The sequence below is a fragment of the Branchiostoma belcheri genome, unplaced genomic scaffold, assembly GCF_001625305.1.
Source record: "Branchiostoma belcheri isolate BF01 breed outbred unplaced genomic scaffold, Haploidv18h27 scaffold158, whole genome shotgun sequence".
Classification (NCBI taxonomy): Eukaryota; Metazoa; Chordata; class Leptocardii; order Amphioxiformes; family Branchiostomatidae; genus Branchiostoma; species Branchiostoma belcheri.
In genome coordinates, this window is record NW_017803024.1 from 526511 (window position 1) to 553478 (window position 26968).

A 26968-nucleotide genomic window follows, 5' to 3' on the forward strand; every position below is an offset into this window, starting at 1 on the left:
CTAAAGCGACAATTTTTGGGGCAATTTGGTTTTCGAACGATACGAAGAGTATGACTAAGGAAATAATGCGGCCGGCTAAGATACGAAGTTTTTTCGGCGAGAGAATTTAAGTGTAAAGGTCTAAAGTGACAATTCTAGGGGCAATTTGGTATTCAACCATACAATATGAAGAATTTTTCAGTGTTGCTTAACATGAAATTGAAGTCGCCGGCCACAATAAACGTTAAAGGAAAGAAGGGAAATGTGAGTGCAAGTGTGTGCATGTGGAGTGTTGTCTTGTGTTAATAAAGAAACCATACTCACTTCTCCCCATCTTCTTTCACGCAGCCCTGCATACAAAAGTCTGGTTCTTCCTCCTGCAGCAGTCCAGTCTCCGGGTCCGCATCTCGAAGACAAAGAAACAAAAGTCACTGTATTGACAACAGCAATTGGCCTTAATAATGCAAGACATTATGTCACGCAACATGCAAGTTTTTTTATGACAGTAACAATGGAGCTAAATGCTGCCTGTAAAGAATCCAAAGCACAGTGTATAAAAGTGTGACATGCTGTATCTCAAATGACTAAAAGTGCAATGTGGGACCAAAGAGGTTATACTGGAGACATTATACAATGTAACCTCTTTTGTCAGACTAAATGTTTGAAGATGTGAAAAGGAGTCTAGAAAAGTGTGACGTACTATGCAATTAAACGCAGTGAAAGCTTTAAAGACTGGATGATTGGATTATAGGATAGAAATTTATTAGCCTGGGTTTGTTGCTGAACAAATAAGATATACTCACAAGTTACAACTGTGCCCACTGTCTTCTCTCACTGCTTTGCTGTCTTCATTTCCTTCTGCATCTTCAAGTCAAATGGTTTGTTGAGCTGTCATCGCAGGTTTCTCCCAGACTGGACAGCCTCAGCACACGCCTAAAAATAATATAAAAGAATGTGTGATGGAAAAACATCCCCAGGCAACACTGAATAACCGCACTAATCATAGCATTATGCAATTCAACTATCCCATTGATTGAATAGATTTTGAAAGAGTTAGACTCTAGAAAACTGCTTTTAAAAGTGTTACAAAAAGTGTTACAAAACGTATTGTACTTGTAGCATGTTACACCTCAGAGGTCTTATTAATGATAACATGTGAGGCAAGGAATAAGTCATGTAAGTTGTCAAGCAAGTTGCTTGAATCGATGCACCAAAAAAATAGGCTTTTCAAAGTGTTACTGGTAGCAAGCTATGCCACAGCTCTTAATAATACATCCAATAGGAAAGGAAAAAGCTATGACACTGTTGTTAAGTATTGTCTCACCTGCATAACCAGGTACAGACTCTGTGTCTTCAGGTCAACTGGTTTGCTCAGCCGTCATCGCAGGTTTTCCCAGTCAGGACAGGAACGTCAGCACACACCTAACTAATATAATGAATAATTAGTGTGATGTGTGATGCTCCCCCCAAAAATTCCAGGCAACTAGGTGACTATGAAAGATAATGATAAAATCCTGCAATTTAACTATACTTAGATGATGCTTGCGGTTGATTGATTGCTTAGCTATGTACAAAGTGTTGCTTGTTATTGCCTCTCAGTTCTTAACACACAGTAGAAATAAAGTTGGAAAGCCTTGTCTCACCTGTACAAACTCTTCACTCTGTCTTGAACTTCAAAGTCAGCTGTCTCATCTAACCTGGTTTAGACAGGAACATCAGGACTGCTGACCCTATTATACCTACATAATCATAAAAGAACAATTGATGCCAGGCATATGGCTATTGTATATGAATGGGTAACTAGCTACCAGGTAAAGATGAACTCTTGTATGCGACCTTTTACTTTGCCTCTTCCTAGAAATGTTAACAAGTGCTCAAGAAGTCTAATATACTAGTCATTTATTCAAGACAAAGGCAGTACAAAATTAATGTGAAAGATGTTTTGCTACATGTGTGTTATTTTTATAAAGTGTAAGACATAAGGGAAGAGTGCTAGAGTCAAACAGATCTTCAAAAGCAATCATTATCTCACCTGTGGATGTTGTTGTTGTTGTCATCTTGCTCTTGTGTCTCTAAATCACCCGATCTGGTCCAATCTTCTTCTGTCAGGTCCAGACAGTAGTCTTCAATACTGCATCAGTCAGCAGCCACCTAACTAGTATACAACCATTAGAAGTTACACACTTGTCTCAAATAAAAAGGTAAATAGTAGGTTGAATGCAAAATTAAGATTTTTCTCACCTGAGTCTGAGAGTCCTCGTCGGTCTTCAAATCACCTGGTCTGGTCTAATCTTTTCTTTTCAGGTTTACGACGAATTCACCAATACTGCATCAGTCAGCAGCCACCTAACTATACGGACATTAGAAGTTACACACTTGTCTCAAATAACATCAAATAGCTGTAAGTAAAATGCAGAATTGGGATTTTTCTTACCTGATAATTCTCTTGGGTCTTTACATAATCTGGTCTGGTCCAGTCTGTCTTGTCAGGTTCAGACAATATTCTTCACTACTGCATCAGTCAGCAGACACCTAACTATACAGACATTAGAAGTTATACACTTTGCGGTCCCCATCTTGTTTACGCAGTTTTTTGACGGGAAAAAACTAATTATGTACACGACCACATTCCAACTGGTGTTTTCAACCACGTGGAGATAAAGAAACAGGTTTGGTCGATACACAATTTCTTTCAACAAAAATAACCTCAAAACGCTGAACAACTGACTAAAAAGACATGCACATACATTTTATGTATACTCTCCAAGCGCACCACACATTGAAAATGTTGTTGGAAACGCGGCAACTTGATAAGACTTTTTCTAAGCCTGTCTAAAATTAGGAACGGCCGCTCCCTAATACAGAAATAGAACATTTTTTTACGGAATATAACTTGACATGTTCGTGCTAGTTGCTAGGAATAATGTCAGCCAATGTACTGGTTTACCTGCAACAATGAGCGAAGTCGTCTCTATACCACGCTACTCTTGCAGACTGTCTCGCCATTTTTCGTCTTCTCGAAAATTCGCCAGGTCAGGAAATCCGCACTTTCTCTTCAAAACATCACCAGAACGGTACAAATCCTCGGCGAACACTCCCAGACATTCTGCTGCACACTTACTAAGACACTCTACCAAAGAAAACGTCAAAAAAGTACCTGGGCGGAATTTTTACTCGTTCGTTCTTTCCTTCCATGCACACTCGCCATCTTGGAAAGGCGTGTTTCACGCACATGTGCTGTGTCACCTGTAAATCATGAGCATAATTGGCATTCGATAATAAGTTAACATTAGATTAACGGCAATCATCACACATACAGGCCTGAAAAAAATACGATGATTTAATTATGGATTTCATGTTACGAATTACAAATTCTCAATTTAATGAGAAAACCATCTTGAAAGTTCATCTGTGAACTAATGAGAAAACATTTTTCAATAAATGATCATTGTTTGACCCAGGCCATTTATCTTTTTCAGGGCCATTTTCAGGGTCATAGGGGTGTCCGGGTTCTGCCAAAAGTCTTAATTTTCACGCCCGAAAACACATATACAACTAGAGAAGTAACATTTGCAGAGCAAATTGATAATGTTTACCTTCGAACATGGTCTGCTCTGTTAATTCTTACTCAAACCAAGGACATTATACACAGATTGTCTATTATACACACTGTGTATAATGTCCTTGCTCAAACACATTCACATACATGTACTACTAGTACAAAATGTATATGGTGACAGGAGCAGAGCAGCAGAGCGGACCATGAAATTGCAACATTATGTAACCCAACACCAGTCACCATGGTGACAGACATAAAAAAATCATGTCATTGGTCAGATCATAGGTCACTGTTTGGAGAAGAAGAAGAGACGGAGCAAAAACAATATGTTTTCCTTCGGTAAACATAATGAAAGCAAAAGAACGTGCATCATCTACAGCCCAATAAAAATACCGAGTCCCAAAAAAATCCTAATCTCCAAGCAGATCTTTTGTTTGGGGTAAGACAGTATCAAATTGGCCAGTCCTAAGGGTGGGGAAATGGTTACAGACTGGCCAATTTGATACTGTCTTACCCCCACCAAAAGATCTGCTTGGAGATTAAAAAAATCCATCCACCCTAACGCGAGAAACAGCTGCGAACATGAAAATCTCAAACCGTTCTTATACCCTTCCGCGGAAGGATGTCTCCTTCCTTCATCTTCATCTTCGATACCCCCAAATAACCCCGCGAGGGGTGCCGTAAGGCCACACCGATTTAATTTTATGGATGACATCCTCTGAAGACCCCCAAACTAGTGCGCGCGGGCGAATAAAAAAAATTCCGGCCAAAAATAAAAATGGTACTAAACCACAGGAATACAAAGCTGGTATTGTGAATTTGCGACAGGACTTAGCGACGTATACGACAAGCTGGCACATGCTGGCTTTTTGCGGCATTTATGAATCGGTACTGTACTTATGTACTGAGCTCTTGAGTCGTGGAGCTTCGAATTCGATAGCCTGGGTGCTCGGCTCCGTTTTGTCGCTGACTACCATGGACTACCCAGGCCTAAGAGCTAGGCCAGAGCCTCGGTGAGGTGATCTCTCTTTTTTTTTGAGGGTGACAGGCGAAAATCAATGCGCGCGCGGATGTCATCCATAAAATTAAGTCGGTGTGGCCTAAAGGGGAGGAGGTCAAGGTCAAGGCTAAGGCGGGCATGCCGCCAGCCCGGTCCGGAACGACTCAACATTGGAAGCCATAACTACCGGGCCGGGTAAGGAGTTCCACTGTGGGATGGTACGGGGAAAAAAGAAAATCTGTAGGTGTCGGTGCGGTATTTGAGTGCATGACTCCCTCGGGTACGCCCCTGTGTGGGCTGCAAAAAACTGCCGGTTTGGGTATTGATTGTAACAATGTTATGAACTATGTTGAAAAATGTTGTAAAGCCATATATGCTTCCCAGAGGTATAAAAACTGGGGATCTGAAGACTATAATTCAGAGCATCAAGGTTTATTACCATAAAACATCGGCAGATATTCACAAAGTTCACATCGGGTCAGGATTAACCCTTTCCAAGCTAAGGGTGCATCCGTGCACCAGATTCGTACTTATAACAGCAGAAAACTGCAGGGGAAGGGTTAATAATTATGAACAATCTCAAATCTTTTTCCTGATTCTTTGAGTAAAATTTCATCTTAAATCTGCTATAAGGTGTCCTCTCTTCTTTCATATCTGCGCATTTCACAATTCACTGTCTTCACGAGTACACATTTATACAAATATCAACAAATCTTACCTCATACCAAAAACTCCCTGAAATCAATTTTTACCACAATATTCACAAGATATTGTTCATAGCAAAGCTTACACATTGAGGTACATTTATATTGGATTTTGATGTAGTGCATCAGTATAGCTGTTAAGTACTTAAACATGTTGGGAATAATAATGAGAATTGTATGCAAAGCAACTTCATCATACATATTATACATACATACGTACATTAGCTTATCCTTAAAATTGATTTTGGGTGCCCAAATATACTGCTAGGGTTATCAAGGCACCAAACCATTAACTTGTGAGTGTATCAATTGTTAATGATCTTAACTTATCAACTTATCGATAGTTAATGACAATAACTTATTAACTTATCGATAGTTGATAACTTGTCAACTTATCAATAGTTAATGACAATAACTTATCAACTCATCGATAGTTGATGATCTTAACTTGTCAACTTATCAAAAGTTAATGACGATAACTTATCAACTGATCAATAATTAATGACAATAACTTGTCAACTTATCGATAATTAATGGTAACTGTTCTGTAAAACAGTTTCTCGCTGAGTTGGTCCAAATAACGTATGCCGTGAATCACTTGACCAGCACGACACATAAACAAAAATAAAAACAAATAAACAATAACATTGCATTGTTGTGCATCTAAGCCAGATCATTACAAAAACAGGAACATGTCCTGTTGAACACGTGAAAGCAACGAACTTTGCGTAAAATGCAGAGTTCAAATTAAACTAAAAATTGCATTGACTTTACGGCAGAACTTTTGCATAGAGTATGTAAGTTCTGCGTAATTTTCTCATTACACTAATTAACATAAAAATTCACAAGTGTGACCCTGAATTATCAAATTTGAGAGATAAAGATCACATAATGTCACTTCCAACATTCCAAGCTACACTTAGAAAATTTTTGAGATTGCAGCCATTGCAGCAAGGTTTACTGTTTTCTGTGTATTATTAACAAATTTGTGCGTGATCAGCAGAAAATTCATCACAAGTGTACAATACCACTAGCCTCCATAGCATGCCAAAAACTGGGGGTTTTGGGAGCTTTTATGTGCTATTTTCTGATTGCATATAGACAACATAGCCGGCCTGGTTGAATTACCCCCGTTTTTAGAACTGGGCTAATCTGAAAACAGCCGAAGACCACCAAACCCCCAGTTCTATAAGCCTGCTATGGAGGCTACAATACCACAATTTCTGCTTTCTGTGCTAATTAATTGGTTTAAAGCTATGCTGCAAAATTTCTAAAGTACATGAATCACAACAGAGCCTCACAAAGACACCAAATACAGACAGTGGTAAAATCATGGCATTGCAAATTCTAGTCTGGATCTAGGTGGTTTAAGAAAGGTTTCAAATTTGAGGAAATTTTCTTACCGACATTATCAAAATTACGTACATTTTTACACTTAGACCTCCCCCATACACATGTCAAGTTGTAACATTTAACAATTTTGCTACTTACGTCAGTCACAATTTGCTACATTTACCTCTAAACTAACACTGGCCACCTAAAATTTGGAAACTGAAGTGAAGGGAAACATGTCTTTTTGAATCTGAAGTTTGAAATTTCACAGTTTGAAATTTTCAAACCAAATATTTGACTTAAAAATTGTGCTAGACATTCCAGACTTCTGGTTTGTTATGTTTAACAAAGGAAAACATATTGTTTTTGCTCTGTTTCTTCTTCTTTTCCTTCACAAATAAAGTAAATGACCTGAACCACACGTGTGTTACCATGGTAACTAGTGTTGGGTTACATCATGTTGCAATTTTACATCAGGAGGGATTTAGACTCCTGTCACCATATGTATGAATGTGTTTGAGTAAGAATTAACAGAACAGACCATATGCGAAGGTTAACATTATGCATTTGCTTTGCAAATGTTAGTTCCTAATTAGTTTCCAATTAAAAGTGGCCAGTGATTATAATTAAATTCATTTAGAGTTAAAACTTTTAGTCTAACGCAAAAAAAGTTCTCTTACCTAGAACTTTCGACCAGTCATTCTGGTCTTCCTCAGTAGACTGACCCAGTGAAGCTTGTCACGTGGCTTCTTTGAAGTGTGACGTCAACACTGGGTCAGTCCACTGAGGAAGACCAGAGTGACTGGTCCAAAGCTCTAGGTGAGAGAACTTTTTGTGTTGGATCTAAAGGCCTTAACTCTAAACATGTAACTACCAACACGGATGAACTTTCATGATAGTATAATGAAATTTCTAAACATAGATCCCGTTGGCCGTCCCTAGCGGCGCGTTTGTTCCGGCCTGTCTCCGCGACTCGTGGAGAAGCGGTGTTCTCTCGTTGTTAACCGGCTGACTCTGAACGCCGTTCTGTTGTGTGAAGAGTTTCGCCTTGTTTACCGAAGGACCTGAAAAATAATAAGAAAAATACAGTCACTCTCTGGGGTTTTCATTTGGTTTGAGGCAGCCAAACTGTAATAAGGGACATATTGTCAACCGAAGGACCTAAAACATGAAGAGAACAATTCAGTCACTCTATTCATACATGTAAAAGTGCCAAAATTTTTTAAACTACAACATCAAGCTTAGGCAGGCGGAATAATCTGAATATTGTGCCCATTGTTGTAATAATTGTTGTAATAACATCACAAAAATCTGTGTGTATGTGTGAATGTGAGTGACTGTGTGTGTGAATATATGTGTGTGTGACTGAGTTGTTTGAATGTATGTATGTATACGTGTGAGTGTGCGTGCGTGCATGTGTGTGTGTGTGTGTGTGTGTGTGATGTGTGTGTGTGTGTTGTGTGTGTGTGACTGTGTATGTGTGTGTGACTGTGTGTGCATGTGTGTGTGTGTGTGTGTGTGTGTGTCGCTAGTGTACGTGTGTGTGGGTATGTAGTTGTGTGCGTGTCTGTGTGTGTTTGTGTGCCTCTGCGAGTGTTTACATTTTGAGAAATTTAACAAAAAAAACATTTAAAAACTGATTGTTTCTCACCTATATAACTGAGCAGCACAGGTAAGTAGTGAAAGTTTCTCACCTATATAACTGAGCAGCACAGGTAAGAAGTGAAAGTTTCTCACCTATATAACTGAGCAGCACAGGTAGAAAGTGAAAGTTCCTCACCTATATAACTGAGCAGCACAGGTAGAAAGTGAAAGTTTCTCACCTATATAACTGAGCAGCACAGGTAGGAAGATGAGTCCATGAGAGAAGCCGAGCAGCACGATACTCAGGTACATCCTGAAGTAGAACACCTGGAACAGCTGAGACTTCGCAAAGGCCAGGACGACAATTCCTCCGAACTTAGTCAGCGTGATACCGCTAAATACCTGTCGGACGGACAAATAAAGCATTGTTAAAAAAGATCTGATCCAGGTAATACGATACGCCAAAAAGCAGTTACTCAAGCAACTGGATATGATTTTGAAAACGTCAGACGTTTCAGCTAGTATCCACTAGCTTTCGTCAGTGACTGGAAAGCTAGAAAGCTAGTGGATACTAGTTGAAACGTCTGGCATTTTCAAAACCATATCCAGTAACTGTTGCTTGAGTAGCTGCTTTTTGACGTATCGTATTACCTGGATGTCTAACCTTCATCGACGTATCATTATAATAGTACAATATGTAAAAAGAAGGAGACAAAACAAAGCATGCACATAAATTATGCACATACATGAACCCAAAGCATTTTCAGTGGCTCTAATGAGCCTTATTTTGTGGTGAATCATGAAGTAAATAATAAAAAGCTGAACTTATTCTACCTCCCATTTAATATAATTTCTGGTGGATCCTAAACTCTACCAGTGGCATTTACATTACAGTGGGTTTCAAATCTCCAACATGAAGGCTGGGATTCGAACCCCCCAACTTTGGGTTACAGTATAAGCTCAGTACTTACAGAACTGCCCATGTGGACTAGTGCCTCCTTGGCTCGCTCGACGCGGGAGGTTTTCGTGCTGACGGCGAACGCTCGCGTCACGTGGGAACAGAACTCCACTGAGATGCCCATGGCCTGGGTGGGAAACATAACATAACAGTAAGACTTCAACCTAGGACTGTCAAGATTGTCCTACAACTGTAATACACTGGTGTTCACAGTGCAAGAAATTGGACATAATCATTTCTGACCTATGGTATCTTCCACCCTGGCCCCTTACCTTTAACCCTGACCCTTCACCCCTGACCTTAACATGACGAGGTTGACCAATGAGACAGCGTTGAGGCTGATGCCCAAGAGGTACATGACAACTATTAGTATCCATGACCTTCACCCCCGGCCCTTCACCCCTGACCTGACCCTTGACCCTTACCATGACGAGGTTGACCAATGACACGGCGTTAAGACTGATGCCCCAGAGGTACATGACGCCCATCATGTCTGATGCTAACCCTGACCCTTCACCCCCGACCCTTCACCCCTGACCTGACCCCTGACCCTTACCATGACGAGGTTGACCAGTGACACGGCGTTGAGGCTGATGCCCCAGAGGTACATGACGCCCATCATGTCGAGGACGATCATGCCGATAGTGAGGATGATGATGAGCGCGGAGACCAGGTCAAACCCGAGCATGCAGAAGGACACGAGGAACACGGCCAGCGCCGACCAGGACAGACTGGTCACCGTGTCGTGGTAGATCGTCAGGTACTGCTCATAGAACACGTAGAAGTAGCTGTGACAGGAAAAAACAACAAACACATTTTAGTTAATGAGAAATCGATCAATCAAATATCTGCAGGAATCAGGTGCTGCCCGTAAAACATGTAGAAATAGCTGTAAAGACAAACATATTTCAGTGAACCAGAAATCGATCATTCAATAATCATGTCCTACACTTAAACCCTGACCCTTCACCTCTAACCCTGACCCTTCACCTCTAACCCTGACCCTTCACCCCTGACCCTTCACCCCTGGTTGTACTGACCTGTAAGGGAAGACCTTATAGCTGTTGTCTGTGATGTTCATTGCGGCTGTGATGTTATTCGCCAGTTCTTCTGCGTACTTCAGAGCGTCGATGTAGTCTGCTGATGTGTTGCAGTTTTTGTGGTACGTCATGAAGTACGTCGCTGAGGACAAACAAACAAACAAGTAAACAAACTGCTGACACGCATTCAAAATCAACACTAGAAATCTGACCTCATTCTATCAAACATTTGTATCATTAGACCTAAAAGTTAAACATTTTGAAGTATTGACAAGTTTGATTTCTTTGTATGTAACAGAAAGTGAAACATACCACCAACATCGTTTCGTTTCAGGTCCACTGCAGAGTTATAAGCTGCATGGCCACTGCAAAACAACATTTCACAATACATCAGTCAAAGCAGTAAAACTACAAGCAGAGTTTTACACTAAAAATACATCTAATTTCAGCACATGCTGTGGTGGGATGTACATGTAAGGATTGAAGGTTCTCTATGCAACATTTTGTGTCGGTTTTCAAACTTGTTTGTATAAGGCAACAATGCTACAATTCTAATAATTACTCTCTCTATATCTTGGCTTGGCTTCGTGTCCGAAGATTTAAGGTTTTAACTGTCTCTATATACTGACTATATAAAATAAAAGGCTGGCAATTTGACATTTTGTTTCAAGTTTTTAGTTTACAGCCTTATCCTACATAAAAGGTTTTTAAGTCTGCAGAAGTGTAAAAAACAGTGTCCAGCTCACCCCTTAGCGCAGGCAGTTGTCGGGACGTCAGTTAGAAACATCGGCAGAAACTCCATAAACTCATCTCCGACCGGCCGGATTCCACGGTCTCGAGGGGAACGGCAACCAACGCACGTCTCGCTGTCAACTGGGGGGGCATAACTGTAGGGTTACACACACAAACACACACACAAACACAAACGTACAAACACAAATGTGCTAACAAACACACACACACACAACGCACGTGTCGCTGTCAACTGGGGGGATGGAAATGAACGGTTACACAAACATACATACACACGCACACACACTCATACAAACACACACACACACACATCCACAGTTACACACACACGCACACACACACACACACATACACACACACACGCACACACACATACACACACACACACATGCACACACACACACACACACAAAGACACACACACAAAGACACAGATATAAAAACATGCAGGGGGGGGTCTTACACTAACATGCAGGGGGGGGGTCTTACCTGATGCATTGCAGAACCTCTCAGTGTTGTTGTAGACCCTGCAGCAGGGGGGGTTCCCGAGGGGGTTCATCCAGTCAAAGTAGTCATCTATCCAGGAGGACGGAGCTGCAAAGATCTTAGAACTGTGTGGGGGGGTGGGGAAGACGGGAAGGTTAGAACATTGACGGGTGTCTCACTGAAGCTTTAAATTTTGTAATCAGTAGAACAGTAATATAATAGGATCTGGTCCCTCCCTGAAGCTTTACGATGGTGCAATTTAGGATCTGGTCTTTCATTGAAGTTTTCCAGTTACACACATCATGTTTTTATCGAGTGTAAAACAGCATATTGGCAGAACGTACTGCGCCTGCGCAAAACCCAGATTTTTCACGGTATGATTGGTCAACGTTGCATCAGAATTTTGCCTGTTGCAGAGGATATCTTTTCCAACACAACATTTGGAAACTACAGACAGGATGGTAACCTTATATGCTCGAATACGACCTTATAGGAGACGTTCTGCCAAAGTGCTATGTACAGTACATGATGGGCTTTGCACATACAGGTGCAGTATGTTCTGCCAACGTCCTATGTAAACCATACGTACTAGTCAGCTATAAGATGTGCATCTCCTATCTGCTGCACCAGACTGTCCCTGTTACAGCCACTGCTGCCACAGATCATGTTTTGTCCAGCCTTCGTCGTGTAGTCATGCCCCTCCTCCACCACAAAGTACACAGGAGCACCGACCTTCAGGTAACGGCTGATGTTGGAGAAATACTCAAGGACGTACGAGTCCTGGAAGATAAGAAGGACAAAACTTTAAGACATCTTAAAGACCTTAAAAACCTTAAAGATTTAATCGACCACAACAGATTCTTCCAAAATATCTAGGTCGTTCTGTACTCAAAGTTATGTTTACCGAAGAAAAACATAAATTGTTTTTGCTCAGTTTCTTCTTCTTCTACAAACAAATAAGGTTAATGACCTGAACCAGATGTTTATCACCATGGTGACTAGTGTTGGGTTACATCAGGTTGCAATTTGAGTAAGAATTAACAGACTATTTCAAAGGGCTAACAATTGAGACAAGGACAACAAGCTACACAAGATAGGGACAGGACATCAAAATAAAAGTCGTCAACTCATTACATCTACACAGGATTATCATTCCATACATGTACGTATAGGTTTTTGTCACAAAAGAAGTCCTACCTCTGGCATGGAGAGCTTTTGGTCCAGTCCTACGTCCAGTTTGTTAACTACAGCTCCACTGTAGGCTACAGCTCCCGCAAATAACAATACCTAAACACAAGAAACAACAAGAAATAAACACAACAATTGGCAACACCTAAACACAACAATCAAAATTAATGAAGACTGCAACAGGACAGTTAAAAAATTTAATATTTTGTATTAGCACAAAGTTTTGATTTTGTACCATACACCTAGTCAGCCAATTTCTAGTGACTGTCTACTTTGAGTAAAGACAAAAAATAGATTTACTATATTCCCGAAACTTTATTACTGGTTTACCAGAAATGAAAACATTTCTTGTTCTTTTTTTACACTTAGGCCACACCGCCTTAATTTTATGGATGACATCCTCTGAAGACCCCCAAACTAGTGCGCGCGGGCGAAAAAAAAGAAAAATCCGGCCAAAAATAAAAATGCTTCTAAACCACAGGAATACAAAGCCGGTATTGTGAATTTGGCGCATTACATAGCGACGTATACGACAAGCCGGCACATGCTGGCTTTTTGCGGAATTTATGAATCGACACTGTAGGTATGTACGGAGTTCTTGAGTCGTGGAGCTTCGGTAGCCTGGGTGCCGCCCTCCAGAGTTACCACCGGCTTCATTGTCGCTGACCACCATCATCGGGACTACCCAGGCCTAGAGCCAGGCCAGAGATTCGGAAGACCTTTTTTTTTTTTTAGATCAGGCGGAAATCAATGCGCGCGCGGATGTCATCCATAAAATTAAGTCGCTGTGGCCTTACAAGAAAATACCAGAAAGGTACTAACGTAAAGAAGACAAAGAAGACATGTTACTTACAATGAAGGGCCTAACCCAGTCCTTAAGCACGGCGGGTGCGTAGATGTGTTTGACAAAGGCGTACAGGAATCCTTCTGACTTGGTGACCTCGCTCTTCCCCTCCACCTTCACACAGCAGCAGAAATCCATCCTGTTGTTCTGGGGTCGGGTCAGGAGGTCAAAGGTCAGGTCAGGGGTTAAAAGTTCACAACATGCTAGTCAGGACAGTGGCTACATTTTCTCACCCTTTCAAAGAGTGTAACAAAATCTGCAATCATTAGTATGATTTTGATAAAGGTTTAATGATCAGCTAATGAATCTCCTGTAAGGTTAATTTTGCTTAAATTAATGAACCTCCTGTCAGGTTGTTTGTTTTAATATTGAAACTTTGAAACTTTATTAGAATAACCATTAGCGATGGACCCTGGGGTCCACTGCTAGTCTTTTTATTTATTTATTTATTTATTTATTTATTCAAGCTTTGCCACAAGTGGAAGGGAAGGGAGAAACAGGTGGAGACCACCTTTACAGGCTCCCTCCCCAAAGACATAAATGACATTGCAATCAATCATAGTTAAAACTAATTAAACATATTGCACAACATCGTAAGTAGACAATAATAACAATATATATAATTGCACAATTTCATAATAGCTAGATCTTCCTGGCATTCATTCTTACATACAATAGTATTGTATGTAAGAATGAATTATACATTATACAAATATAGTTGACAGAGTCACAAAACAACATCTAAATCTACAACATAGTTAAAATATACAATTATTTAAAAAACAGACAAACAAGTTGAATGAATTAAAATTTAACGAGAAGCTATCATATCAAATCTCCTGTCAGGTTACTTTGCTAAAGACTTAATGAGCAGCTAACGAACCTCCTGTCGTCGAGCGTCGATGGTGAGCAGACTAACGAAGCAGGTGATCTGCAGCAGGAAGTCGAAGAACACGGCCAGACCAGCGTAGAGGGAGAATACACGGACCGCTGGCATCGTGGACAGGCCGCCTAAAGGGGGAAACAACATCAGCTTTTCGTTAGACACAATATAGTGTGACAAATAAAATACAGCGTTACATGAAAAAATTTTAACTGATATTTACGTGCTTTGATCTATTACTTTTCATCACTACTTGTTGTGAGTAGCAGAACTAATGAGGAAATGATGGCATGGATAAAAGTCTAATTTTCATCCATTCAATAAAATAAAATTCATTCATACAATCATTTATTCATTCAACAGATATACATTACATACATTTATCCAAGAATGTAAAAATGAATGGATGGATGAATGAAATTGAATGAACAAATGACAATTAATCAATGAACAAAGAAATGAATGACTGGATGGATGCAAGGATGGATGGATAGAAAAATGGATGAATGAAGAGTGAATGGATGAAAGAATAAATGTAATTGATGGATAAATGGATAGACAGATGAATGAAGAAACCCTGGAGTGTCTTACCGAGACAGAAGGCAACGGTTTCGGAGAAGCTGGTGAGGAACAGACTCGGTGCCACCTGGCCAAGAACTCGCGCGATCTGGTCCTCAAGTTCCTCATTCTTCCTACGCTCATCTCTCTGGGGAGGCAGAACACAGATCAATCAGTCTATCTATCTATCAATCAATCAATCAACTCGCGCGATCTGGTCCTCAAGTTCCTCATTCTTCCTACGCTCATCTCTCTGGGGAGGAAGAACAGAGATCAGTCAATCTATCAATCAATCAATCAATCAATCAGTCAGTCAATCTATCAATCAATCAACCCGCACAATCTGGAAGTTTCCTCATTCTTCCTACGCTCATCTCTCTGGGAAACAGAACGGAGATCAATCAATTGATTGATCGATCAATCTCTAATCTGTTTTACCTGGATTGCTCTATCCTTGCACCAAGGCTTGTCAGGAAGTCCAAATTTGACACATGGTTACTAGTTCCTTAAACAGACACCTTTTCTAAATGTTTTTTTTAAGTTATAGCTAGCCAAATGTTTATGAAACAGTTCAAATTTTTGAAATGTTCCTTACAGACCCGGACTTACCCGTTTTCTATATATAGATGCCAGTCTTACCAACTGAAGGTACTTCATAATTACCCCAAACATAATAATCATACAACATAAGGCTAAATGCAGACTTATCAAACTGTTGCTTTACAATGTAAAATCCCATACCTAACAGTAAGACACAAGGCACAGTTCCTTCAGCCTCACCTGGAAAGCCTGTACCAGGATGAAGATATTGTCCACTCCCACGGCGAGAACCAGAAGGGCACGACCTCGATGATGATGAGGGTAGCGGGAATCCCGGCGTAGCTGAAGACTCCGATGGAGCAGGCCGTGGCACAGAGCACGATTAACACTCCACACAGACCCAGGGAGATCTTAGAGTCAAGCTGGGGACAAAAACACACATTAACACTCCGTTAGAACAGGCCGTGGCACAGAGCACGATTAACACTCCGCACAGGCCCAGGGAGATCTTAGAGTCAAGCTGGGAATGTAAAATAGAAATAAAAATGTGAGAATTCGTCTTTTCTACAACAAACTGAACTGAACTGACAACAAACTGCAGTAAATTCTTTCCTCGTTTGGTTTTCGTTATTACTTTATTAGTCACAAAAAACAACAAGAGTTGGCCCTATACTAATAAGAAAGAATAGTCAACAATAATAATTATTGTTTCACAAACTTTGACAAACATTTTTCAGAATGGCATAGGACAATTGTAGGACAACTACAGGACTATAACAGGACAACTACAGGACTATAACAGGACAACTACAGGACAACTACAGGACTATAACAGTACTCACCAGTAGTCTGCTACAGCTGTAGAACTGTCCCAGAGCGATGGAGATGTAGGCAAACATGATGAGATAGCTAACCAAGATGGTGTAGATGTCGGTGGCACTCTCACGGTCAAGTTCATCCTCGATAGATCTCTGAATCACAAAAAAAAAGAAATTAATAGAGCAGTATTGACTAGAACATCAAACTAAAACAGTAACATTTGGAAAGGAAAGCATAATATTTACCTTCATATTGTCTAGCTCAGTAAACTACTAACTGTACTGTTTATTCTTGCTCACATACATTCAAACATGTCTATATCCATGGCAACCAGCCCCTCCAACTCTGTCCTGCTACTTGTTACATAATGTAATCCACTGGGTGTAATCCAACACCACTACTACATGTACATAATGTGTTTCAACACCACAGGGTGTTATTATCCTTATTTGAAGATAAAGAAGAAACAGAGTAAAAACATGTATTTCTTTAACGAATTTGTTCAATTTGCAAGGCCACATGGACCACTACTGGGCACTAAAGAAGCTTCTCTTCTCCCTACGTCAGAGATATCCATCTTCCGTGCAGGTAAACAGAAAAACCAACTCACCTGTGCTGAGTAGCTGATACTGAGGTTAGAGTTGGTGGGGTTAGCCGGGTCTGTGTACTTTTTCATGAAGTTTACGAACTCCTTCTCCCAGGCGAGCGCCCGGTTAACCTCGGTCTGGTTCAGAGAGTTGTCCACAACAAACGTGATGATCACAGCTTCTGCCTGGGTGAAGTTCTCACCTGGAAGAAGAATGAATGAATGAATGAATGAATGAATTGATGAGTGAATTATAAATGAATGGATGAATGGTTTATTCACAGGTTAAAATCACTAACAGCTATTTTGCTGAATTGTGGCTTTTGCTGTGACTTTCATTACAATACTCGGTGCTTAAGCAGGGCTCGAAATACTTTTTTCAGCCAGGTGGCGCATGTTGCCACCTGAGTCAAAAGCCAGGTGGCGCCATCAGTATTCAAGTGGCAACACTTCCAAGTTATCATTTTCTTCAAATCTGCTACTTATATCTATTACGTTTTCTTCTAGTTAACTACTTAAGTTTTATGGTATAAAATAAATGTAAAGAACACAAAAGCTCTCAACAATGTTTTAATAAAGAATGCCACCTTTACATCACTTCATCACAGGGCTGCCGCCGTGGGAATGCCACGCCTCTACATGGCAGCACACTTATGCGGGTGGTGTTACGTGCGCCATGTTCTTCGTTTGCGCAAGGATAATGTTACACTCATCTGCCAAATAAACATACCCCCCGGAATAAACATACCCCCCGGACAAATCTTCAAAATCTAATAAAAAATGGTATTAGTTCCCTTGATTTAAAAAAAAATTGGGCATAGGTTCCCCGGATGACCCCTAACCGGGGGCCAACGGTGCTTCCACAAGTTCAACAAGTGAACTTGGAGCAAATATTCCCAAAGGTGTTACTGACATTGATATATTAAAAACTAAACCAAATCCTATTTCCCAAACAAATCACATATTGACACAGCTGAACAAATAAAAATGTGATCATGTCTATACTCCACTCAAAAACAATTTTTGAGAGACACTCGGGTCGCGGTACTAAGCGTGGTAATTTCTAATATCTCATCTGATTCTCCCAATGTACACATGTATTAGGGACTTCACAATCACAGCATCCAACCGCACTAACACAAGAAACCAATAAATTCGGGAAATTTCTCAGTAATGTTTGAAAATTAATCTTATAAAAATACAAGTGAATTTTTATTTCAGTTGTAGCCCAAAAAATATTTTTCATACCTTTAAAGTTTCGTTTTAGCACATTGTAATATGTACTTAGTACATGTATCTTGTACATTTGGGTGCTATCTTGACCTTTGACCACTGTTATTGTGAAACACCGTCGGCCATTTTGTCAGTCTCGCCGCTGATTTTCGAGCCGTTTTTTCGAGCAAATTTCAACCGTTTTAAACATTTTACGGCCTCAAAAACTCATATAACGAGGAAAGCAAGTTGTAGTTGTTATTTTCATTCGTAACATTTCTTCTGGGGATGGATTATTTTTCCGCCGAGCCGCCGAAAACTTAGCGTCGCATGCGGTCGGTCGGGCGGCCGGCAGGATTTTGTATCGGCGCGCTTTGCATGTAAACAAGGACAGTCGGAGTTGTTTACATGAAAATTGTGTTGTGAAACGCCAGCGAGGTGTCTGATTTTCTACCAATGAGAACGTTTTCTTTGTGGCGTCATGGCGAGATCGACAATTCATCGTCAATTCACAAGATTGTGCCGACAATGGGGCCCGATCCATGCGATTAGCGGCTCGATCCACGCAAATTATAGGTGGCGCAGCGCGCCACCTGAGTTTAGGAATAAGTGGCGCCAAGCAAAATCAGGTGGCGCCGCGCCAGTGCGCCACCGGGTATTTCGAGCCCTGTTAAGCTTACTAAAAGACAATTAGTACATGTAGCTAGCATTTAGATTCATAATATAAAATAAGTCCTTTTCATAATTAACAATTCCATTGCAGCTTAGTTTCCAGCAAGTTTCTACCACGATTTCTTTTTTACTGGACAAGTCATTTCTTCCTTTTACACCTTAGCTTTGTATTCCAAATGTTCCTTTAATGAACTTGAGTCATAACAAAGAACTTCTTCAAGTGTATACCCTTTTCTTTAACATATAAGATGCTTTTTAAAAAAGCTAGCCATATACCTACATGTAAGTACTTCTTTAAGACCCCAAACATGTTTCATTTTTCCCTTCCTTTACTCATTTGTTCCTTCATTCTTAGCCATACCTACATGTACAATGTAACATGTAAGTACTTCTTCAAGGCCCCCATTTTTCATTTCTCCCTTTCTCCCCTCATTCGTTCCTTTGTTCTTACCTTCGTACCCGCCCAGAGCGATCCAGGGAAACACCGGTCCGCCGAAGGTACCGAGACAGGAGGTGTGTAGCTGTGTGGTGTCGTTCACTGAGGCTGGGGCTCTGTAGGGGGATACACAAGCACTGGGTTACTGACTTATTGGGTCTGTGGCTCTCATGAGGATCTGTGGCTCTCATGAGGGAAACACAAGCACTGGGTTACTAACTTATTGGGTCTGTGGCTATCGTGGGGGATACACAAGTACTGGGTTACAAACTTATTGGGTCTGTGGCTCTCATGGGGGGTACACAAGCACTGGGGGATACACAGGCACTGGGTTACTAACTTATTGGGTCTGTGGCTCTCATGGGGAAAACGAAAGCAATGGTTAACTTATTGGGTCTGTGGATCTGATGAGGGATACACAAACACTGGGTTACTAACTTATAGGGTCTGTGGCTCTTTTCCTTTTGCGAAGGTAAATGAAATTACATACCACAGAGTCATCCGGACACTTTGTTTCACTTGACACTGAAAGGATTTTGGATACTGAACAAGACTATTTTGCTGAGAGGGGTGAAGGAAGCCATATACATCAGGGCCCATCACCCTTCACTTAACCACGACGGGGGCCGACATCGTCTACCAGATACCTTTGACTCAGTGTTGACGTCACACTTCAAAGAAGCCACGTGACAAGCCTCACTGGGTCAGTCTACTGAGGAAGACCAGAGTAACTGGTCGAAAGCTCTAGGTGAGAGAACTTTTGGTGTTGGATAGAAAGTTTTAACTCCTAAACAAAATAACTTACTGTGCACAGTACATGAGATGAGTATGATAATCTGCATAAGTGTAGAAGAAGTCCCCGATCCTGAGGTCCAGCATGTGATGGCTGTTCTGGAAGTAGTTGAGTGGAGACATGATGGTGCAGTTGTTGTTCACCGGAGCGAGCGGCTTCATGCAGATGTCTTCAAGTTTGATGTGACGTTTCTCCTCCTCGTACCAGACTTCAAGACCCTCGATCTGCGTCTGAAGGTCAAGGATCTGCCAAGGACAAGGTCAAGACATTGGGTAAGAAGCTGAAGTGTTTTTTCAGTCACTTGTGAGAGATATTGTACAATGTGCTATGCCTGTGTGAATGAAAAAGCCACACTGTCTTAATTCTATGGATAATACTCTGAAGACCCCAAAACTAATGCGAGCAGGTGAATTTAAAGAAAGGGGACAGTCAAAAACGCTACCTCAACTTGATCTTTTTGTATGAAATAATCTTCGGATGCATTTCTATATTGTGATGTAATAATTCCAACAGTAGTACGCTGCAATTTGCTCATATTTGTACCTGCAATCGTGACTTCTTTTTTTAATGTTAGCTGTAATTTTCAGGTTTTAAAATGAGTGCTGCAAGTTAAACTTGTATAGTGTGCAGGTCATTTTTAGGCATTCAATGCAATTTTAGGGCAGCAAGACAAAAATATTACATTAAATGACATTTCTTAGCAGACATCTTACCTTAGTATCAATGCGGTATTTCAAGTCCTGTACGAAATGCATATGATTATACATTCTTATATAATAGGTGTATGGAGAGGTCAACATTCACCTGCAAAGCTGAAGTAAGACAGTAGATATTTAGTTCCTCACCTGGTGTAGGATGTCCTTCCTCAGCACAGGTGAGAAGGGTATGGGGTCACCCGCGGGGTAAGGGTCATAGTTCGTCCACTCGCTGCCGGGCGCGGTTATGATCAGCTGTTCTGAGCGGTAGAATGGCCCGAAGTGGCTGTCGAAGTAGTCTTTCTGTACGCGGGAACGGCTGTCTGGCGCTGACCACAGGAGCACTGGGTCTGTGGTTACCTGGAGGTTATAGTTATAATTAGTATACTGTTATATCTGTTGCTGTGTATGTGTGTCTGCGCGTGTGTGTGAGTGTGTATGTCTTTGTGTGTGTGTCCGAAGTGGCTGTCAAAGTAGTCTTTCTGTACGCGGGAACGGCTGTCGGGTGCAGACCATAGAAGCACTGGGTCCGTGGTCACCTGGAGGTTATAGTACAGTTAGTACCCTGCTCTCTTGTAACTAAGTGTGTGTGTGACGTGTGTGTGTCCGTGTCCATGTGTGTGTGTGTGTGTCGGAATGGCTGTGTGTGTGTGCCTCTGTGTGTGTGAGTGTACCTGTGTGTGTGTGTGTGTGTTTGTGTGTGTCCAAGTACAATGTAGTCTTTTTGTATGCGGGAACAGCTGTCCAGCGCAGACCATAGAAGCACTGGGTCTGTCGTTACCTGGGGGTTATAATTGTAGTTGTAATTAGTACCATGTTCTGTTGTAGTGAGTCTTGTTGTGTGTGTGTGTGTGTGTCTCTGTGTGTGTATGTTTGTGTGTGTGTGTCTGTGTGTGTCTGTGAGTGCCTGTGTGTGTGTGTGTGTGTGTGAGAGTGTGTTTGTGTGCCTGTGTGTGTGTGTGTGGAAGACTTTTAGTAATCTATTTGTACTATTTTCAGACTTTTGACGCATGTGTGTATATAGCAATGTTTATTTTTATGGGTGGAATACAGGAGTAGATTTGAAGCATTCTGATCTAATAAAACATCTTCAACATCTAGCTAAGAACACATCCGTACCTGGAACTGGGTAAGTCCAGCAGCACACACTGCGATCACCACAACTCCACACACGAACACGACCACGGGGTGCCGGGCACAGAACAGGCCCCATCGCTGGAACACCTGAAAGTACACAAATGTCATGTAAAGTAAAACTTATGACTTTATGTCCAGCTTTTTCTATACTGTATTCAAAAGTCACAATTCAAAGATGATTTTATAAATAACCCTACATTTCCCTAATTTGGTTTGGGTTTCCTTGCTTACAACCAATTGTTTCATTAATTTAGTATTTATAATAAGTTGATAAAAGGAGGCCTTTAGATATTACCTTTGCACTAGTGTTAATTCTTTATTCAAATTTCTTTGTTATGTATTTGTAATTTCTAGTTTGAATAAACTAGTAATCACATTAATTAAATAAATAAGGTTAAATAAATAATAATAATAATAAACAAACAAACCTTAAACATGAGGTTCTCCATCATCTCTCCACATTTCTCCAGACACCCAATGTCGGCTGAGGTCACAACCTTTTGCTTCACCGGGTCACCGTTCACGTTTACGCTGTCCTCACCGACGAACGAACACAGGTCGTCGCTTTCCGCCGAACTCGACCCGCACCGCCGAATCAGGAACGTGAGCGAAAGCACCACGCAGAAGAGGAAAGCGAACGCGACGTACGCGAAAGACATCACGATGGTCATCCCGTCTATACCGAAGAGGTGCCACGGTTTTTTCGGGGGCGGCGGTTTGGGTCGCGGTCCGCAGACCGCCGGACAGTCCTGGCAGCTGCACGCCGCGCTCACGTTATCGGGACTCTCCATGCAGGTGTACGCGCGGTCATTCATCGGCTGAATCGTGGAGTTCGGCCCCGTGTTGTTGATGACAAAGTTGATCTGAAACGGAGCTTGCCCGTTGTCCTTGTTGCCCATGTAGCCCAGCCAGATATCGGGGCTGGTGCAGTCTTCGGCGGATCGCCCGCACATGATCCCCAGGGCGCGGGTGTTGCTGGCTGGAAACTGCACGCTCTGGCAGGAGTTGTAGAGCCCCCAGGCGAAGTCGAAACTCACGTAGTACGTCACTTCAACAACGTTGTACTCCTGAGTGCCGTTTCCGACCGCAAATACGTCGCTTGGTGATTCCAGTTCGTCCAGTTGGAGGATTGGGGCTTCGTTGGGGGTTTGGATGAAGGACGTGAGGTTATGCATGGGGGGTTGCGTGTGGAAGGGTGTCTGGGTTGGGGGCGTGTATGGGGAAGTACTGTCGATGGTGATGAAGTCGCTCAAGTGAGGGGAGCAGGTTGACTCGCAGTACAGCCGCAGAAGGTTCTGGTAACACGACGGACAACGTTGCAAGGCCTGCTGGGGAACCTGGAGACACAAACAAACAAACAAATAAATAAACAACCTATCATGGAAGTTTATCTGTGTTGGTAGTAATCATAGTAAAACATTGAACTTTATTTCCACACACACACACACACACACACACACACTCACAGTACACATACACACACACACACACACAACCAAGTCAAACACACACACACACACAATTGACACAAACACACACTTGTAAGCTCCTGTTATATTTACCTGCATGTTGTCCTGTAGAGTCTTGAGCTGGTTGACATCACAGCAGACTTTGGGAGTTTCCGACCCGTCCCCGGCAAGATGTGGGCACAGTTGAGCCAGGATATCCTGCCCCTCCCTACTCTCCAATGGTTTGGCCGGCCCGGTGTAGAGGCAGTTGTAATACTTGTCCCCCGGCTGCCTGCCACACTGCCCGTACCAAATACAGTGTCCATCCTCACCCCGTATCACACCCTACATACAACATATTTACATAACAACCAACATTATCAGTTATAGGGAGTCCCTGTGTACAGGCAGTTGTAGTACTTGTAGTACTTGTCTCAGTTGTATATTGTAATAAAAAAATATGTACAAATTTTAAACACAATCCTTTACTCAAAACATAATTAAGATGAGTGACTGTCCAGTGTCCACCACAAAAGTTTTAGTAGTGAGTATCAAGTATCAGTGAGTATCAGGTATCAAGGAGTATTAGTACATAATCTGAATTGTTAAGATTACAGTGTAACAATATAACAACACTAAGTAAAAAAAAAACGAAACCTGATTATTTTGTTTCTGTGATTTCCAGTTATTTTACATCATGATTGGAAGTCTGTTTTCCCTGATTATACCAGCTGTTTGGCCCACACACAGACAGAACTACTGTGCACATGGAACCCAACTGTGACATGCTGGCTGCCTTGTTTATCTCAGAGTCTCTAGGTGTCTTCATTATTAATACTAGTAGTTGACTGCCTGGGTTCAAGAACATGTTTGTATTTTTTTTTCGTCCCGAAAAGATGCACTTGGAATTTGGACTTGTTTGGAGAAATGTTTGGCCATTTTTTTCAATTAAATTTCAGCCAAACGAATTGATACAAAAGAAAACAAAACAATGCTCAGCTGCCACCAACACCCTCCTGCCTGTCTGTTTATATAAGTGATGAGCCCTGAATAATGTTATTTTTGGATGCCTTTTAATTTCATTCATTCAATCAACCAATCTGACTTGTTTGTTCTTCAAATGAAAAGAAAGAAATTTTAAGTTGTACTTGATGATTGACCTGAATACAGTCTAGGTAAAAATGATTTAGGGAGAAGATATAGTGAGACTCAGAATTTAAGTCTTTCTCCCAGCCCAAATCATATTAATTACTTTACAAATTTTTACTATAAAAACATATGAAATTAAGGAATGTAACTAAGTTATGTAACTGAAGATTAATGACGCTTAATCTGGGAAAACTGAGATGACAAGAAACTGAATATTACCAGCAGTTTCTGTTCCTGAATTTCTTCCCTTTCCTTTAGTCAACCTGAAACTAATTATTCCATTTTGTTTATCTCAGTTCCTAAAACTAGTTAAACTTCAGGCCGGCTGGAGTGACCTTAAGTTGATGTGACCTCAGATGAGAGTCCGACCTTTATAAGACAAACTCCTCAAGTTAATCTTTAACCCCTGACCTGAAGAGGTCTTCACTGTGTGCTAAATAAAGGTCAACCAACCTTAGACTCACTGCAACAAGGTTTTGTAACAATGTAACCAATTCAAATTGTAACATGTAAGGCCAGCCTCCGTAGCAGGCTTATAGAACTGGGGGTTTGGTGGTCTTCGGCTGTTTTCTGATTAGTCCAGTTCTAAAAACGGGGGTAATTCAACCAGGCCGGCTATGTTGTCTATATCATACTATCATACTCATAGTACATGTAACGTTATATGCAATCAGAACATAGCACATAAAAGCTCCTAAAGACCATATGCATGAAGACCCCCAAACCCTCCAGCTTTTGGCATGCAATGGGGGCTACAGTAAGGCCTTCCTGAAGCAGCAAACAACCAGATGTACCTAGTCCTCTCCCGGTACATTGAAAGTATGCGCCGATTCGATGTGCTCTCATAAAGCCACTTCCAGCTTCACGCAAGCACATTCTAACTCTGAACTGAACCATGCGAAAACCAGCACCGAGTGACCACATCTAGCGAGATATTAGATGTAAAACAAGGACAACAACAAGTCCAGTTAAAATACTAGTACTAAAAATTTTACAATATATAGTATGATAATTTCTCATGTAGGTGTATGGTCTCACATGATCACCACGATTTATTGTCTAGTGTAATTTAATATATAAAATTTGGTTATAACACAAGGTGGAATAAACTTCAACAAGAGAAACTAGAGCAAATTTGTGTTTTAAATCAGGATGACACAACAATTGAATTATCTGAATAGTTTTCAGATGTTTTAAAAGACACAGACATCCAAATCATTTAAATAACCTGAAAACCAACAGCACAATTTTTTACCTTAATTGAAACATTCAAGGGAACATTCCTGCATTTTTTTACATCTTCATTAAAAATAGGTGACCCTACTTAATAATCTCCCTCGGATAATCTAATTCTAATCTTGTCAAGAAATGAAAACTATGGCATTAGATGTAGACAGGACATCTCTATAATTTGATAGGATCATCTGTTAAACATAACATCATCGTTTCCTGAGGCGAAACTTAAAAGTGGGCTCGAAGAGGATCAAAGAGCTGGCTTACACCTCACTGGTACGCCCCACACTAGAGTTTGCATGTGCGGTCTGGGATCCACACACAGAGAAGGACACAAGTAAGCTAGAAGCCGTGCAGCGGAGAGCGGCACGATGGACTACAGGCCGGCATAGACAAACCTCGAGTGTCGATGCTATGCTCCAGGATCTTGAGTGGCCCACTCTAAGAGATCGAAGGAGGAGAGCTAGGCTCATTGCCTTTTACAAGTTCCACACTGGCAGCCTTGTTATTAACACCAAGCACAGGCCAATGCTTGCCAAGAACACCAGAAGCACAAGGCAGACTCACTCAGCTACCTACAGAGTTCCTACCTGTCGAACACAGTACAGGCACCAGTCCTTTTTCCCACGTACAATACGGGACTGGAACAGTTTGCCCGCAGAGGTTGTTCTTTCCCCCACTCTGGATACCTTCAGATCTAAGATCCTGACCCTGCCGCTACCTTCTTACGGAACAGACTAGCAACACCACATATAAATGACCCATCCTGGCATGCAACCCCCACCGATAGGTGACAGAATCTTCAGAAGGATGAAGGTGGTCACCTCAACAGAAAGAAGAAGAAGAAGAAGATCATAAATACTTCGTGATCGAACATGAATTTATAAATTATAACGTTAAAACAGTGGGGGGGGGGCGTCCTAAAAAAACCAAAAAAAACCGTAACATGTTTTACGCTGTTCGATTGTAAACTCGTCGTGACCGCTATACCTGTAGTTATACACACTATGTAATATGCCCTCATCATGTGATATAATGACTAAGGTAGAACCAAGGTAACTAGGGACAGTTTTTTCATAATATAGTAAAAACATCATAACGATTTTATAATTCAGATCACACTTACCAAGCTCGCTGCCACCACGCACAAAATCAGCAAATTCCACATCTTGTATGGCCACGAAAAACACCCAAATCTTCCCCAAAAACGTCGCCAAGGATCCGAGATAGGTAACTGGAGGTACAAACGTCGAAAAAAAGGCCGATTTCAGGTCCGAAGGTTGAGGTTGTGTGAGTCACGAGATAACCTATGGGTGAATAACACTGCCTACTGCCATATATGGGCAACGGCTAACATCGTACGATCACGTGGGCAGACGG

General features: G+C 41.3%; 1 protein-coding gene across 1 annotated transcript; it reads right to left on the reverse strand.

The window, feature by feature from the left end:
* Positions 1 to 7436: 7436 nt before the first annotated feature.
* On the reverse strand, positions 7437 to 26856 carry LOC109465808 (Niemann-Pick C1 protein-like). Its single transcript, XM_019763250.1, is given in 24 exon segments — positions 7437 to 7638; positions 8398 to 8560; positions 9130 to 9243; positions 9673 to 9904; positions 10157 to 10298; positions 10469 to 10521; positions 10903 to 11029; positions 11399 to 11520; positions 11985 to 12175; positions 12593 to 12682; positions 13437 to 13574; positions 14311 to 14438; positions 14902 to 15016; positions 15649 to 15701; positions 15704 to 15830; positions 16251 to 16379; positions 16838 to 17016; positions 19149 to 19249; positions 19939 to 20171; positions 20772 to 20981; positions 21741 to 21845; positions 22187 to 23095; positions 23321 to 23551; positions 26715 to 26856. Coding segments are annotated over 24 exon segments (4086 nt in total). The 5' UTR covers positions 26757 to 26856; the 3' UTR covers positions 7437 to 7486.
* Between the last annotated feature and the right edge of the window lie 112 nt (positions 26857 to 26968).